Source organism: Pleuronectes platessa, chromosome 4 (genome assembly GCF_947347685.1).
Source record: "Pleuronectes platessa chromosome 4, fPlePla1.1, whole genome shotgun sequence".
NCBI classification, from domain to species: domain Eukaryota; kingdom Metazoa; phylum Chordata; class Actinopteri; order Pleuronectiformes; family Pleuronectidae; genus Pleuronectes; species Pleuronectes platessa.
The window spans coordinates 24943174-24960115 of NC_070629.1; the positions used below are offsets into that span (position 1 = coordinate 24943174).

The window sequence follows — 16942 nt, forward strand, 5'->3', positions numbered from 1 at the left end:
TAATCATGAAGTGTTTATATAAATATTGTATAGTGATCAATTATAACAATGCAGAGGAAACTAAAACACAGTCCTTTATCATTTACAATTTTTACTATAAAGAATCTTAATAGAAGATTATAGGAATATTACAGTTAGTTTAGCTCAGCATTTACCTGGTCATTTTACTAGAACTAGAGTACATTTACTAAATACCTTACTAAAGATAGTTTTTCTATTTCGTGCTACTTTACATTCAATTTCACCACTGCAGATTAAGTTAAAGTATTATACTTAACACTGCACTACTTTTATAAGTGGGTAAAATTCTGACATTCTGCTGTACGATAAATACTTTTGATACTTCTGTGCTTTTATAAATGAAGGTTTGGTAATGTAGGGTTTTCATAATGTGAAATAACTAGACTACTTCTCATTCATATTCTTCCTCCACCAGTGTTTATCTGCTGCAGTACAAAAATATTCCCTGGAATAATCGGAGTTTCCATCGGCGATGATGTGATGACAGAGACACAAACAGCCCCTCCTTGAATTTTTGAGCTGCCTGCAGGTTTTGTGTTTTTATTTGGGTCTTTGAAGTGGGAACCACACCCAAAACGCAGGATGGGGCCCATCAGTTTGTTTTGTTTTTTTCTGTATCTGCCAGCTTGTATCTGCCTCTTCCACCTAACAGTAAATTTGCTCAATGGCCTGAAGCGTCTCTAACCCACACTGGATCCCAGTGTCCCTGAACGCAGCACTGAGCCTCCTCCTGTCACAGACCTGTGTTCAGAATCATGGGGAACAGTAAAACCTCTGCGCTGCTCTCTCTCATCGGTAAGTTGTGTTTTTAATGTTTAACTGAGAGAAAACATGGTCACATGTTTAGTTTGACTCTGTTGTGATAAGACTTGGTCAACTAAATAGATATTAAAGCAACTGAATTACTGAAAAGTAACTAAGTACATTCTGCTATAGAGTAAACTACTCAACTGTAAACTGTATAAAGTACCTAAAAGTACTCTGTATTATTTATAGGTCTAGTTAAAGTTCTATCTTTAAATAGACTGAAACAATCTAGTCTAACCTAGTATAAGTACTCACAGAGTCCATGGTTTTAGGTATATTACTTAGTTTTTTTACAATAACCCTTTAAGTACATTTGGTGCTTGTACTCCTACGAGATATTTTGAACGTTTTTTTACTTCTATTGAATCATCTTTCTCTTTATGGTCACATTATACTTGACCTTGAATAAAGGAGCCTGAGTACTAAAACATTATACTATTACTCAAATGCATTTAACTCTAACCCATTAGATTTAGCTGACAAAATACTCAAGTAACAAATACACAATTAATAAACATACTCAGGAAACACAACAGAAGGGTTATCAGTAAAATGTATTTGGGAAAAAGGTACTTAGTTACTTTCATGCTCATAACTCACAAAAAGCCAGCGTCAGATGAAAATATCTCTGGAATGAGATTCGATCTTTACGTCTAATCTGGAATATAGAATGGAAGCATGAACATACATAAGGGAATAAAGTTTTACAGTATAGTTTAAATATCCATCAGTATAACACAGAACCGGATCTCTTGTACATTTTGCTGCTGATACTTTGATGAAATTAACATTTGAATATTTCTCTTCTGTGAGTATTGTACACAGGTTTTGTGATTTTCCTCCTCTACCTCGGTGTGGCAGTTATAACTAGTTTCAGAAATCCACCTAAGTAGAAGGTTTGGAGTCAGATGAAGAACTCAGGCACATACCTGTGTTAATGAGGTGACGCCCAGAGCCTGAGGTTGGAGGATGTTGGCAATTTAACCTTGAATGGAAAATGTATTATGTGAAAGGACATTAATCTCATATTATTTGTTGTTCAGGTTACTTCCTATAAGAGGAATTTAACAAACATATGGAGGAAACAATATACTGTATATTTGATCCTATATTATAAACTTACAGTTGCCCACAGTGGAGGTAGTTAGTAAAGTAAAAGTACTCCATTACAAGTTCTACATGTAACATTTCCACTCAGGTAAAAGAAGTATAATCCAGAAAAGGAAGTCTCCATTCTACATAAAAGTGGCTAATGTGAAAAATAGAGATACAGATATATACAATATACTTTATTTCCCATATTCCTGTGTTACAGCAGCAAGGTATAAGGCATATTTGTATTATATTGCATTTTATTTCACTTATTTATATTTTAATAACAGAAAATAGAAATATTGAAGTGAAGTACAAGTACCTCAGTATTGTACTGTAGTTTATGGTGTTGTTTGTAATTTCATGCAGCTGCATTTTCCTTCCCGGTCGATTCCTGAGTTTTTGTGATGAATATATTACCCATCATGACAACAGCCTAACAAAACTAATTTTCCTGCTATCGATCACGTGGCCCATATTAAGGCGGTCTGTTGTTTCTGCACCTTAACCATTTGAGAACATGTCTCATCCGAATGAGTCAGTGGTCATTGAGAGTAAATGGGCCGTAGATCCGTGAATCATTTGTGGATCATAAAAGTTGCTTTGTCACCACTTTTAGCTTCACATGTGCACCGTTAGAAACACCTAACAACCACCGGGCGTCCTCTCTCTGAAAACACAGGACAAAATATCTCTGCAGCCATAACAACAGACAGGAACAGAAACCCAGAGGCCAGGCTTTCAACCCGAGCATGACCCCATTCATGAGCAGCCATAACTAGATTCATCTTGCATCCACATTCATGTGTTTTTGTGTCCTGCCTGCAGGAATGTGGGCGTCTACAAACGCTGCATGTTATACAGTCGTGCAGGCTCGTACATGCGTGTGGGCCACACCACTTCACATCCCAGTTGAGATAGCTCCAAAAATAAACTGGCAGGGAATGGGACATTTCGCAGCTTTTTTTTTGTTGTCTCTTGACCAAACAAAATCAACAAACACAAAACATTTTGGTTTCTGTGGAAAAAATTATCATGTTTTAATTGCATATTCAAAGCTGGGTTTTTTTCCCGAGATGTCTGTTTGTTTTTCAAACCCAGGACAGAATATTTTTTCGCTGTTTACTTAATTTGACTTTTCTTGGGAAACCTAAAATTAGCCAAAATAAACTACTATGAAAAATTACTTTTTCTTAAACTGATCACATTTCATCAATAAAGCATTTATGAGACAGGGGCTCGACACCATACGTAGACACCATATAGTGCTTTTCAACAACACAGGGTTGGTAAACCTCAGTGTCCACACAAAACTAACATTATATCCAATATAATTAAGAAGACAGATATTCTCTGTTCAACAGGTTCTCTGTTCCTGCTGTTTTGGCCGCATGTTCTTACCAAGAGCGTCTCACCCAGACTGCAAACTGGAGACAGCACTTCTCTATCTGCAGGTATTCACCCCAGCAGCTGTTGTGATGACATTTATAAGAAATCACTTTCTTTTTCAAGTGCAAATAAATCAGTCTAGGTGTCGTGAAACATTTGAGCTATTATGCTCTTTATGACTGAAGTTGATGTCATATGTATATACAGTATGTGCACTCAGTATCATAATCCAAGCATAAATGAGCTGTGATGTATAAGACCCGGAAGTTTTTATGTCTGAGAACATGTAACATCAAATCTTTGGAAGTTTTGTAGTAGATTTTCTGTTGCTTGAATAACTGATTAATCAGATTGTTGCAGCTCTGACACCAATTTAACATAAATACAAATTTAGTGATTTAAAATATGTTACTGATTTTTAAAGAAAAAAAATGGAACAATACAAATGGATGGTATAATTAATAATTAGTTTTTTCAAGAAGATCAACCGCGTGGCACTTACTGAGGATGATTCAAAGTTGTCGTTGGCTTTGCAGGGCAGGGAGGACAGCGCCCTCATGTGGTGAAGCGGTCAACACAGAGCTGCGACAGCGCTTATGACCACTACTGTCTGAACAAAGGCCAGTGCATGTTTCTGGTTGACATCAATGAGCACCACTGCAAGTACGACCCTCTCTCTGTGTGTGTGTGTGTGTGTGTGTGTGTGTGTGTGTGTGTGTGTGTGTGTGTGTGTGTGTGTGTGTGTGTGTGTGTGCGTGTGTGTGTGGTCCAGGTATTACACATTTTGTGGGGACCTTAACCTGTTTCTACACTGACATTATGGGGACTTGTCTTCACTATGGGAACACAAAGTAAGTCCCCATAATGCAAATCCTTGAATTATAAGGTGGAGACATGTTTTGGATCAAGGTTAAAGGTAGGTTTAGGTTTAGGTTCAGGTTTAGGTTCAGGTTCAGGTTCAGGTTCAGGTTAAGATTAGGGTTAGGGTTGGGGTTAAGGTTAAGGTTAGGGTTAGGGTTAGGTTTTGAAAAGTAGTTACCAAGGTTAAGGTTAGAGTCTCAATCAATGTAAGTGAATTAAATGTTCTCTGAAGTCATAGTTAAGACACTGTGTTTGTGTGTATGTGTGTGTGTGTGTGTGTTTGTACTTGTTACTTTTACTGATCATGTTTGATTCTGTGTGTTACAGTTGTGAAAAGGGTTTTCACGGCCTCAGGTGTGCCAGTCTGGAGCTTGTCATTCAGCCAATGGGAGAAGAGCAGATAATTGTGACTGTCTTCTGTGTCAGTCTGCTAATCATAGGTCTGACCGGAGCTCTGTACTTCTGCTGTAAATGGTGAGGCTTCAGTCTGCGATTGACATTATTGTTAACGCTGGTAACGATGTGACTTGTGTTATCAATACCTGGATCTTTGGTATATTTCAATGAATTCTGGGATACCTGAGAGAAAGCTGAACTTCCAGATTATTTTCTGAAATTACCTTTTTTTTTAACTGACCTTTTCCAATGACCTGTAGCTTTTTTCCCTCTTTCATTCCTGGTCTCCTGTCACATTTTAATGGTGACTCAGACTTGGCCCCTCCTGCCGTAAAGATTGTCTCAACATCCTGTTTTTTTTTTTTCATGCAGAAACTCGTCGAACCACAGAATGATTAGAATCTGAAAACCACATGTTTGGAAACTTAAACTCCATCAAGTTACAGTTTTGATTTCATGAATTATGGTAGAAATGTAATGAGTTGATCGTTGCCTTTTGAAATAGAATAATGATTTACTGTGTTGATTTTCTTTACAGGTATAAGAAAAACAGAGGCTCACAAAGGAGTCCAGACTGTTCGGAGCGTCTGTCACACAAGAGACACTCCACGTCTCTTTCCACGGAAATGGCAAAGCAGGATATTACAAATTTTTCTAAGTGACAGTTTGGCGTTAGCTGATATGCAACTTTACTGGATTGTGCACATATCTTATACGTCACTTGGCTTTGGATCATTTTATCAAGCAGGCAGATCGAGAGATTAAAACCTCAGTGAGACAAGAAACAGCTTTGTGTGTTGAGCAATTGTTGTTTCCAGCTCCACAGGTTCTAATGTTTCAGGGCCTGCATAGTGAGACACAAAAAAAACTGTTTCCACCCATTATGATGCCGGGTCATGAATAAGAGTGAGACCAATTTCGATTGTTGAATTTTTCAGGTCCTGTGACATGATCCATGGTTTCCGGGAATTTAATCCTGCGTCTCTAAAACATTCAGTAAATTTCCCCATGTGTCTTTTCAGCTTCCCACGTCCCCCAACAAAGTTTTGCTCAATATTTCTGAATAAAGCTCGGACTGATCTTTAGAGTAGAAACTCTTTCTCTCAAACGTTTCTCATAAATATTACGTATGTTAATAGATTTTCATTTTGGAGGTTCAGTAAGGTGGCAGAAAAAATGTGTTTCAGATGCATTTAAAATACCAGAGTACAGAGTTACACTTTTTTTTATAACTTGGTTTAACTTTTATGTATTCTACTTTTAGCTGTAACAAACATTTTTAACTGCCGTTAAATTGGCCATTGACTGTTTCAGATGTATTATTTTAATCTTTATTTCGAAAAAAGTTTTCTCATTTTGATAATTTATTATAGAGTATTGATGTAAACACTAGACTATTTTCTATTACTGCTGAAACAGTGAAAACATGAAGTATATTAGTTTTTTTTTTCGGTTACAGCCGAAAGTCTTTAGTTTTCACATTTTTCTTCCATGTGATCAATAGTTTGAAAATATCTCATGAAAAACCAAGGTCCACACAGATAATCACCAAAACTGAACGATGACAGTAACTTTTCCCATGACATTTTTGCAATTGCAGTATCAGCTGTACGTGTACCAGAAAAACATGTTGAATAAGTGAATTAAAGCCAATGCATTTAAAATGTACTGCTCATACTAAGATCTTGTGATGTGCTGTGATGGAATGTATAAGAATATTAACAACTTTGAAAAGAAAAAAAAACTGCATTCCTACTTTTTAACTCCTTTCTTTATGCAAACACACACACATTCCTGTCCACACTCACACGCATGAAGACCTGCACACTTCTGATATTTTGTATGGATGGATGGATGAATGGATGGATGGATGGATGGATGAATTGATGGATTGATGAATTGATAAATAGATGAATGGATGGATGGATAGATGGATGGATGGATCGATGGATGGATAGATGAATGGATGAATGATGAATGAATGGATGGATGAATGAATGAATGAATGGATGGATGAATGAATGGATGGATGGATGGATGGATGGGTGGATAAATAGATGGATGGATGGATGACTACAGTTTGGTGAGTAACATTTATTGACCCTAGGTGCAACAACATTATGAGGATCAGTGATTCACGGTGACACTTACTGTTTGTCTTGATTCGCACGAGAGTGGTGAGAGGAGATGACAAAACAATAAATTGGGCAGACACCTTGATCCCTCAGATTAAACTATATTGACGCAAGGATTTTAAAATTAAAAGTTTGTAACTCTGTGCACGAGCTGTGTGTGTGGGTGTCCTTGCCAAACCTCGGTGTAATAAATACTTGGGATGGTATCTCCAGGTGATTGACTTGTTTGGGTCGAAGGTCAAAGGCGAAGGTCAACTAAAGTATGATACATCACTCTTCCTACAGGACTATTGACACAACTTGAAGCTTCTATATATTCAGAAAAATCTACCTTTAATGAATGGTTGAATAGCTTTTATTAAGGTACAGTAAATGTCAACAATTAAATTTTTTCATGGGAAAATATACAGTTTTTTAATAGTGTTTTACTATAACCTACACTTGACTGAAAATGCATTAATGAATACTTGTATCCACTTTCAACTAAGTTACTTTGTGTTATAACCATTTATCGCATGTTCATTTACTGCTTACAAAAGACTCAAAGTATTGTCAAAGTTAAAACATTAAAACAACCTTTAAAGTTTCATGGTTATTTGAAGTTAATATAATGCAAACAGACACTTGAGGATTTTGGAGTATAGCAGTCATCATCTGACGCGGTGAGCTCAGTATCCGGTGTCAAGTTAACCAGTAACATCATTATAGTCTCTGCACCATCATCAGTGCTTCAACCAGGGTCAATGAGCCATTTCGTTTGCCGGCCTGCATCATGCTTATGTCTTTTGCATGCTAATGAAGAACAGTGAACGCACATTAACATGAACTCAACTGCAGACACTGCACATACACACACACACACACACACGCAAAGACGCACAAACTCGCCCACTCCGTGTCTTTTGTTGTTCTAAATTTAAAACGTGTGGATAAAAATATCCCAGGAAGTGTCTCTGTAATCTCCGGTGTCCTCATTACCGGTAACTAACTCATATTGCATAATTAAGTAAGTAGTAAGAAGTTTGCTCATGCAGTGAGTAATGTGGAGGAAGCTCGACTAAGCCACATCGTTGCGTGTCTTCAAACAAAACAAAATGTCCACGTGTGCCATGACGAGCACATTTGTTTTGCTGCTCGAGGTTGGTTCAGTTTCTGTGTTGTTTGTGTTTTCCAAGCTAGCGGCACGGCTCACAACGACCCGATGGATTACCATGAAATTAACAGACATTCATGGTGCCCAGAGGATGAACCATACAGTCTTTCCTAAAATACTCCTCTATTAAAATGTTGTTAACTATTTTGATAACTTGGATAATTTACCATGAACTCCAGAATAAAACTGACGAACCCATCAGGATAAATAAAAAATACAATATGGTCTGTGTTTATATAAAGCTCTTCTAGTCTTGATTACCACCCAGACCGTTTTATACAGTTATATTTTTCACATTGCATTTATACAGTGCATATATGTGCTGCACTTTCTCCATTACACATCGGTTACACACTGTCGGCACAACCGGCAGCGGCTATTTGGGGTACAGTATCTTACCAAAGGATACTTATGCATGCGAAATGGGGGCAGACTGTGATCGAACCGCCGACCCGAAGACCACTACCTCCAGCACCCCTCTGCCCAAGTAGTAATGAACTTTTAACTTTTCCTCTTGAACCTCACAGAGCCGCTGGTCGGTGTTTAGACTAAATTTTAGGAATTATTCAGCATTTGCAAGTTTCTGTTTAAAATGCATCATTTCAATTTGTGTCCGAGCAAATCCGTCTATATTTGTGTGTCACAGTTTTTCCCCCTCCATGCAGTGTGTTTACAGTGGGTGGCTTCTGTGAGCGTGTGTCAGACGATCCACACATTCATATCACGTATCCTCAATGCCATTACAGATAATCCAAACAGTGCAATTCCACGGCTGCTATAAACAAAATGTGTTAGGAGCTGCTGGTCGTTGTTGGGCCAGAGGAATGAGATGGAGAGGCTTCCCAGCATTCCTAGAGGGCTACTGCTGGATTCCAGAGGAGCATGCACGCGGGGACAACCTCAGCCTGCAGACACAACAACAGCGTCCACACGCCCTTCTGTGCAGCATCCCCACCCAAGTCTTCAGGTCTCCTCTGGGTTACAGTGCGGTTACTAAAATAGTAACACTAAGTCAAACCACACACACAATAAGACAACTTGTGGAACAATACAAAATGTACACTTACGGTTAAAATAACAGATTAGGTGTGTTTGAACCAGCTATTACATTTGAAAAACAACGTATGCTTAAAAACAGAAGCTATTCTGCTGTTAACCATTAAGTACATGACACTGACTGTGTAAATCGACTTATCTCAGCGAAAAAGAAGATTATGGAGCCGACTCTGTTCATGAAACAATTTCTAGCTCATTCTCACCATTTCCCATCAACTGTAAATGATACAAATCATCAATCATACAAGCATATAATTGTCTTATAAAACCTTTGATTATTACTATTTTTAAAACTTGAAAACTTTATTCAAGCTTTATTTTTATTGTTTAACAGATTTTCACCTTATAAAGTCCTATTAGTGTATTTTTGTGTGTGTGTTTGTGTGTGTGTGTGTACTTGTAATATTGTACATTGTGAGTACATTTAGTTAGATCTTCACATTCTGACAAACCAACCATCAAGGCCTGCCTCAGGATCAGGACGCGGTTTAAGGTCATGTTAGGTCAGGGTTAAAATGCCGCCCTCTGAATGGCTGCTTTGAGGGGCACGGGCATGCAGGAACAACACAAAGATAGAATAACAAATGTTTGGATTGTACTTGTCTTATTTATGTATGTATTTGTACTATACAGAGAAATAGGTTTATCATTATGATTAGTGGTGGGGTTATGCATTAAATTCCTTTTTTAGGCTCAGGATACAGGGCTACGGAATGCTTTATGTTAAAGAGTGTCCTCGCAAAGATAGAAGTGTGTGTTTGTGAGAATGAGTTTGTGTCACAAGCTGTAATTATGCTACATTCGTGACCACAGAGGGAAAAGCGAGGCAGCCATAACAATTAAAGAAGCAGGAACAATGTTTGTGTGTGTTTTAATGGTGACGAGAAACGAGTCAGAATACATCAAACTGCAGTGTATGTGTGTGTGTGTGTTTGTGTGTATGTGTGTGTGAGTTTGTGTGTGTGTCTGTGTGTGTCTGTGTGTGTGTGTGTGAGTATGTGTGCGTGTCACTCAGACTGAAGTCATGTGCGAGAACATGTGGTGCAAAATGTGTGGCCCAGGGCAGATTAATCCCCCCCCCCCCCCCCCACACACACACACACCTTCTTTTTTTTTTAACTTTTAACTCTCTTGCTTATTCACACACATTGAGTCTGCTCTCTCTCGCGCGCGCGCGCGCACACACACACATGCACACACACACACAAACACACACAAACACACAAACACACACACACACACACACACCCTTCTCCTTGGATTTGAGAGGCAGGCGTTGCTCCATAAAAGCTGCACCCACAGAAGGTAAAGAGAGCAAAGCACAATCTCTATCAGCAGGGGACAAACAGACACACACACACTCACACACGGATCAACACATTTGTGCAGGGCTGTCAAACACATAACACTCTCCCTAGGATATGAACCTGCTCATCCTCACCTGCCTCCTGTGCTCCGGTAAGTCTGGACTTGTACTATTTTTGTGCTTTTGTGTGTGTGTCTGTGTGTGTGCGGTTCCTGTAAAAAGATGAAAAGGAAAAGAAGGGAAATTTAAAACGGCGAGAGGATAATGGGGGTAGAGGAAGAAATGCGTCTGCAAGTAAGGACCTGTTGGGCAGCAGGGAGATATTATTTGTTTCAAGGAGAAGAATTTGGGAGTCGAATCACTACCACAGCACCAGACACAGTGAAAGGTCAACATGTTTGAAATACTTCACCATAGTGTTTGACTGTTAATCAACACTGTTCTTGTGAGGTTAGGAGGATGCGTTCGGTTACACTGCCGCTCTGGATGTGGACTGGTTGTACTGGTTTTAGTTTAAAAGCAGCAAGTATGTCATTGACAAGGTCTGATCGCGCTCCATAATTTCAGATGAATGGGTGAGTCAGATGTAATGGGCCTGAGCACAGAACCAACGGAAAGTAACAGAGCAACCATACTGTAGGGTCCTGTGACCATAGAAGAAGAATAAACGAACCGGCTGCCAGCTTCAAAGTGTGATCCGATCTGAGTTTGGTTTCGACCTTTGAAAGAAATGTCTTCATCCTCCCAAACACTTGAATGTAGATACAAACCTCTGTTGCATTTCATCTCATGTTATGAACTTTGACTCCGACTGCTCCTTACTGCTTACCCCCCCTCATATCTCTGTGCACGCTTGATGTTATCTAACTCGTTCTGCGCTTTCTGTTGAATTTACAGTCGTCTGCAGACTTCAGGGATCTGAGACCACACACTCCAGTGAAATAACCGGAGTGACTCAGGGTTCAGGTTCCGGAGAGGGCCTCCAGAATTTGCAGGCCGAAAATGGTAGCGGTGGTGATCTTTCAGGAGGAGGGGGCACAACTACTGGTAAGACCGTCTTCATGCTGGGGAACTCTGGTTGAAGCTGAGATAATCAAATAATTACATTGTGATCAGTAAATATACTTTATTCTAAATGCAACAGAGAAGTGAAGAAATCGATACCATGTTAAGTTGAATAAAAAACGTGTAAGGACATTTTGAAAAGAGCAAAATAAAAGACTTCTTCCATCCATAAATAGTTTTTTAAATAGGTTGGAATAAGTCAAGGATATACTCGACTTACATATACATCTTGAAATTAAATACATTCAGTACTTTGCTTGGATGTAAGTAGAAACAGTCAAGTAAGAATGTGGACTTGTAAAAGATCATAAATAAAACCGCTCTTTCTTTAATTTTCCAAGAAAACACTCACTCAGGCTCCCCTTTTTTTTTTAGACAGCATAGTTCTCTGTTATTGCCGTACCTAAATTGTAAACCATTTAAATCTGTGATATTTAAACTCAGTCAGTACCTAACATTGATGTCACAAACTTGAAATGTACAGAGTCACCTCAAAGTACAATTGAGAGGACGAGGACGAAAAAGAGGAAGGGCAACGGAAACAAGAACAGGAGGAAAGCCACGACTGCACTCATCCCCGAGCCCGCGAGCCTCAGCAGCAGCAGCGTCACGTCGGCCGTCAGCACCACAGAGGATCCCTGCACCTCCACCCACCTGGGCTACTGTATTCACGGTTACTGCAAACGCATGGAGGAACTGCCGGAGCCAACGTGCATGTGAGTACAGCACTTTGGGTTTTCCATGTGTCCTTCAGCCAAACAAATGACTCTTTCAATCTCTGGTGCCTCCACGATTGCTAAATTATCCCTTTTCTACATTATTAGTAAGATAACCTGCTTGGTTTATCTATTTATTGTCTTGCTCTACAGATGTATGAAGGGTTATGAAGGCAATCGCTGTGGGGTCCAAACTCTGGGGACCCACAGAACCCAGTCCGAAGGGAGCAGCAACACTGAGTTGGTCCAGACGGTCTTGGTGATAATCGCTGTGGTGCTGTCAGTCATCAGCTGCACCGCCATCCTGCTCATGACCTGTGCTCAGTGAGTATACGATAACTCTATTTATCTAGCACCCTTTAAAAACAAAGACACAAATTGGTTTACAAAAAGAAAACATGCAAGATCCACAAATAAAAAATATAGAATAATATGAAATTGTTAAAAAAAAGAATCCCGACAGTTTAAAGATAGGCCATTAAAAATGAGTCTTAAGAAGAGATTTAAAAGAAGAAACTGAGTTCCAGACTTGAGGAGCCCGGTCAGAGAAGGCCCGGTAAAGGACTTCTTGTGACCAGTTTAGGTTTGGGAAATCATACATCTAGACTTGAGCCTGACCATTCACATCCTAAAAACAACCAGTAAAATCTTAAAATCACAGGTATAGCCACTGGAGAGCAGCAAGGATTGGTGTGATATGGTCACCTCTCGTAGCACGTGTTAATAGCCTGGCAGCAGGATTCTGAATTACCTGCAGCTTTTGGATGTTTCTCTTACTGAAGCCTCAATGAAAGAGCATAAAGCTGCTCTGAAGGCTCAGGTCCAAGCTGGGACCTGGCCTCCTTCACTTGGCTGCAGTGATTCCAGAGGGATGAGTAATGTTTCAGGACGGGAAGCCAGTGAGAGATATTGTGATAAAACTGGTGATTGACAAGCGAAAAGATGACGGTGGCGGCTTCATGTGTACCTCGACTGCAAGTTGAACCCTGCTCAAGCTTTAAGAATTTCACAATAGACCAATAAAACAAAACAAACATTTATCAGAATCAGAATCAGAATCAGAATGTTCTGATTATGATTCTTGAACTAATAAATAAATCGTTTAAGTTTTATGTTACTGATTTATTTGTCTTTTACAAGTACAATTGACTTTAAACCCACCTTTAGGGGTCTTTAATCATTCCATAATTTATTAATGAGATAATGAGAATTCTAACAAGAAAGTCTGGCTATTAAATGTAGGGATGTTTAAACAAAAAGACCAAAGGTGCCCTTCTATATTCTATTTTAACCTTTAAAAACTGTTACAGTGCAGATTATTGAAGTTTAGCAAACCTGTGCAAACATCCACAACCTGACGAATCCAAACAAACACGACAATCCACACATCCTGCCCGGAAACACTTGGCATCTGGACACACTGACACATCATAGGGCACATACTAACACACCCTAACACGCCTACACTGTTCATGCCTCATTCAGGCTGTGGATCTGTTTCTCATATCCTTAATAGCCAGATAATGATTCTTATCAAGACCCGTCACTCGTCACCTTTCCCCGACCATGTCAATTTGGGCTGTGTCTCTGCAGGAATATGTCTTAACAGTTGTTATCTCGCACCATCTTTGTTGTATTCTTGCAACTTCTGAGTCATTGACTACATTGGTACTAGAGTCCAGGTCCGGAAATTGAAGCGAGTGCCTGAAACATGTTTTCTCTCGAATAGGCTTCTTAGCCAATGCTGTTTTCTGGCAATATGAATTGTTGGCATTGTTACACAACATGAAGCAATAGCTGTGAAATCTCTTTTCACTGGAAACCTTGTTACATGGATGAATGCATATTTCACTCACACCTGACTTTAACCCCATATCTCTAACTTAAGAGATACAACTCATTTTCCGTATTATCGAAAGTTCCTTATCAATGTGAAACCACATCACAGATATTGTTTGAATGTGGAACAAAGTCAATAGTCCAGGAGAGATCAAATATGAAAAGCACCCAGTGAGTGAGTCATTAATACTGAAGTTAGGTGGTAGAGAGAAAGAAGGCTTGAATTTATGACGGTGCAACTTCGTCCACTTCAGTAGCTGATTAAAATGGAAACTGAAAACGGTTTCATAAGTTTTATGGGCTTTCGTTTCTAAACATTGTTGCCAAAACACAACAAAGACTTGTATTTCATTTGTCCGACGATGTCTCTGTGCCTTTCAACACCTTTTTACTTTGATCATCTGATGTCACCACGCTGTTGTACTCATGTTGATTGTGTTTTGCAGTTACAGGTCACATAAGACCTACCTGGCGTCCTTCCTGGGATCTGGGGCGGAGAAGGAGAAGTTACAGAAACCTCTCCCTGACGTGATGGTGTGACGGCGCAGGGTCACCATGAGGTAAATGTCACATCGTTGATGTTTTTCCCAAAAATGTTTTTAATAAATTATGTTGTTAAAATCATTCATTAACATCTCAATACTGGCGACGGTCCAATCTTAGCTTAGGAACCATTAAGCCTTCAGCAACTGGATTTCTTCTGATCGACCAATCAATCACTCTGGTCACTAATAGAGCGACGCCTGCGAGCTAGTTCAGGCCAACTCGAGCCGTGCTGGTCCAATCATGTGACACCTTTGCTCGCACTGCTGCTGCAGTATTGCTGCCAGTTGCCTCAGCCCCTCCCGCACCTCAGCATCCACCTGTAGGCTCCGATGCGGGGTTACAAGTATTTGCTCATCACTCCCATCATTCCTGTGTAATCATAAGGGGGAGTGATTAAGTTGGAGCCTAGACGCCAGACACTAAACCTGTTCTACTGCTGCAATAAACATTTTAACGTCAGCTGTCTGACTGAACTGGGTTCCTGCCATCTATTGTGGAGGGCATTGGGAAACCAACTACATAGTTTGGTCCAGGGAACCCAGTGGTTAACCTGCCCAACATATATTTATTTTCTATTCATGTCCTCTTTTTTGTAGCCATCGAATGCACATTTCAGTTTAGTGTCAGACGTCAAGTGTCATCTCAAGGCAAGCCCTAGTTTGGTGATGCACTTCCTCTTGCCTGAGTCCTGAGGGAGGGGTCCTGCCTCTGCTCGTGTCATCCTTAAGCCAAACAGGAAGGAGTGGGCCCAGAGAGTGACAGAAGACGCACGCCTGTTGTTGTTTTTGAACACAGCAAGTTGCATCATGCAAAGAGAAATCCCCACTGGAGGAATTAGTGAGGATTAACCGGGGGGTGTGTCGGCCTGTCCCGAGCTTCATACCAGCGTACAGGAAAAAGATTGATCAAACACATTCAACCGTGCATCCAAACGATTACACCACTGACACACTGACTGTACACGTGAGGACTTTGCGGCAAGCTCCTGATTACTCCACTTACATGTGGTCAGATCACACTGAGCAACACACACACGCAGAGTCGCAGACTTCACGTGTTTAGACACACACAGGAAATTGCATCCTTGAGACAAACAATGTGGCCGTGCAGCATTCTCCTCGTCTGCATGTCAAATCTGAGAGGAGCCAGTCTGACTCGCACATAAGACACAGTTAGAATGACAGCGTAATAGTTTGCAGGTTTTTAATCATTTCAGATAATTACTTTATTCTCTAGACTAGATATATGGGCTGTGTCATGGAAGAAAGATGATTTTAAACATTTATTTGGCATTAAGGCTAAATCGGAAACTGCGAAAGTTACAGTTGGTTTTTAAACTGTGACGTATTAATTCACTGAATAGTGAGTGATCATTTTTCCCTTGTTATTTTTCTCACAAATGAATTTTAGATTTGAGATTTGTTTAATCATCTGACCGTAACTTTCACTTATTTTTGCGATTATGCTGAATTCTAAGCTAAGATAGTATCTTGATGAGTATCATGTTATTAGCATTGATAGTTATTATAGTCAAGTACAATATATAATGCATAACATGATGTAATACACTGGAATAATCCATTAAAAAGTACCACTGTAAACTTATGATAGTTTAAAACATTAGATTTATATTTCAAGATCATCTATTGACACATACATTAAACTTTACCTGGATTCATGAGTTTATGATTTTTACTTTCAATGCTTTATTTCAGCGCGTTATTTTAAGCCATTTTAAAATATCCGCTTTATGATTGTAAATGTTTCCATTTAAAATTTGAAATGCTTGTTGTTTGTTTGTGTACTTACTGACCTTTGCCCTCTCTGTGTCTCAGCCGGCTGCAGGATGACAGAGGCCACAGGAGTCTGAGGATCTGAAGAAAAAGTAGAACCGATCCACTGCTTCAATAGATGCCGTGTAACAGAAACAAACACTGTTAAATACCCGTTAGAATTTAATTTATTTAGTGTGATTATTTATTGCTTATGACTGTATGAGTGTTTGTGTCTCGGATCATTGTTATGATGTGTATTATGTGCGGATGCTGAGCATTCAGCCTTTTGATGATCTGTAGGTTTGGTTTTATTTATTGCACCGCTGTTGTTTTAGGTCAGAGAAATGCTCTTCATCTCAGTGTTGAAAAGGGATGGAATTACATAGACAATAAAGTGTGTCAGTGTTATATCAAAGTCTCATTTCATTCATGTGACTGTTGAGTTTACATTCCCATCTCTGGTCGCATCCCATACCACAGCGGCCTGCTCGCACAAACACCTCGACTTTTTAGCCAAACACAGATTCAGCAGACGAGAATAACCCTGAGAGGAAAAGTCTGTGACATCACAGAGGAATTCACTGATCATGGAAGCAACACAAAGGCCTGAGTGACTGGAAAGTCTCAGTAGTGAAATGAGTTTGTTCCACTTCAGGGTTTGAATATAAAACAACTTGATTAGAGGAGAAGACACAGATAGATGATGTCCACAGGTTTTAACCAGACGCACAAACACAGCGCTCTTGATATGATACTAGAATGATTTCAATTCAATCATGTGAATT

At 39.5% G+C, this 16942-nt stretch overlaps 2 protein-coding genes across 2 annotated transcripts; both read left to right on the forward strand.

Moving 5' to 3' along the window:
• Window positions 1–420: 420 nt before the first annotated feature.
• On the forward strand, window positions 421–6234 carry LOC128438960 (proepiregulin). Its single transcript, XM_053421743.1, has 5 exons — window positions 421–816; window positions 3285–3374; window positions 3846–3972; window positions 4498–4644; window positions 5105–6234. The coding sequence occupies exons 1-5, from the start codon at window positions 777–779 to the stop codon at window positions 5226–5228; spliced, it is 528 nt and encodes a 175-aa protein (XP_053277718.1). The 5' UTR covers window positions 421–776; the 3' UTR covers window positions 5229–6234.
• A 3954-nt stretch (window positions 6235–10188) lies between these two features.
• On the forward strand, window positions 10189–16565 carry areg (amphiregulin). Its single transcript, XM_053421861.1, has 6 exons — window positions 10189–10368; window positions 11114–11263; window positions 11766–11997; window positions 12151–12321; window positions 14283–14396; window positions 16218–16565. Exons 1-5 carry the CDS (start codon window positions 10332–10334, stop codon window positions 14374–14376), a joined length of 684 nt encoding a protein of 227 aa, XP_053277836.1. The 5' UTR covers window positions 10189–10331; the 3' UTR covers window positions 14377–14396; window positions 16218–16565.
• Window positions 16566–16942: the final 377 nt, after the last annotated feature.

Bases quoted from the DNA above. Each gene is read 5' to 3' on its own strand.
- areg (XM_053421861.1), top strand. From the start codon at position 10,332: ATGAACCTGCTCATCCTCACCTGCCTCCTGTGCTCCG. The intron at 10,369-11,113 runs GTAAGTCTGGAC...TTGAATTTACAG, and splicing joins CACCTGCCTCCTGTGCTCCG to TCGTCTGCAGACTTCAGGGA. The intron at 11,264-11,765 runs GTAAGACCGTCT...TGAAATGTACAG, and splicing joins AGGAGGGGGCACAACTACTG to AGTCACCTCAAAGTACAATT.
- LOC128438960 (XM_053421743.1), top strand. From the start codon at position 777: ATGGGGAACAGTAAAACCTCTGCGCTGCTCTCTCTCATCG. The intron at 3,375-3,845 runs GTATTCACCCCA...TTGGCTTTGCAG, and splicing joins CAGCACTTCTCTATCTGCAG to GGCAGGGAGGACAGCGCCCT. The intron at 4,645-5,104 runs GTGAGGCTTCAG...TTTTCTTTACAG, and splicing joins CTGTACTTCTGCTGTAAATG to GTATAAGAAAAACAGAGGCT.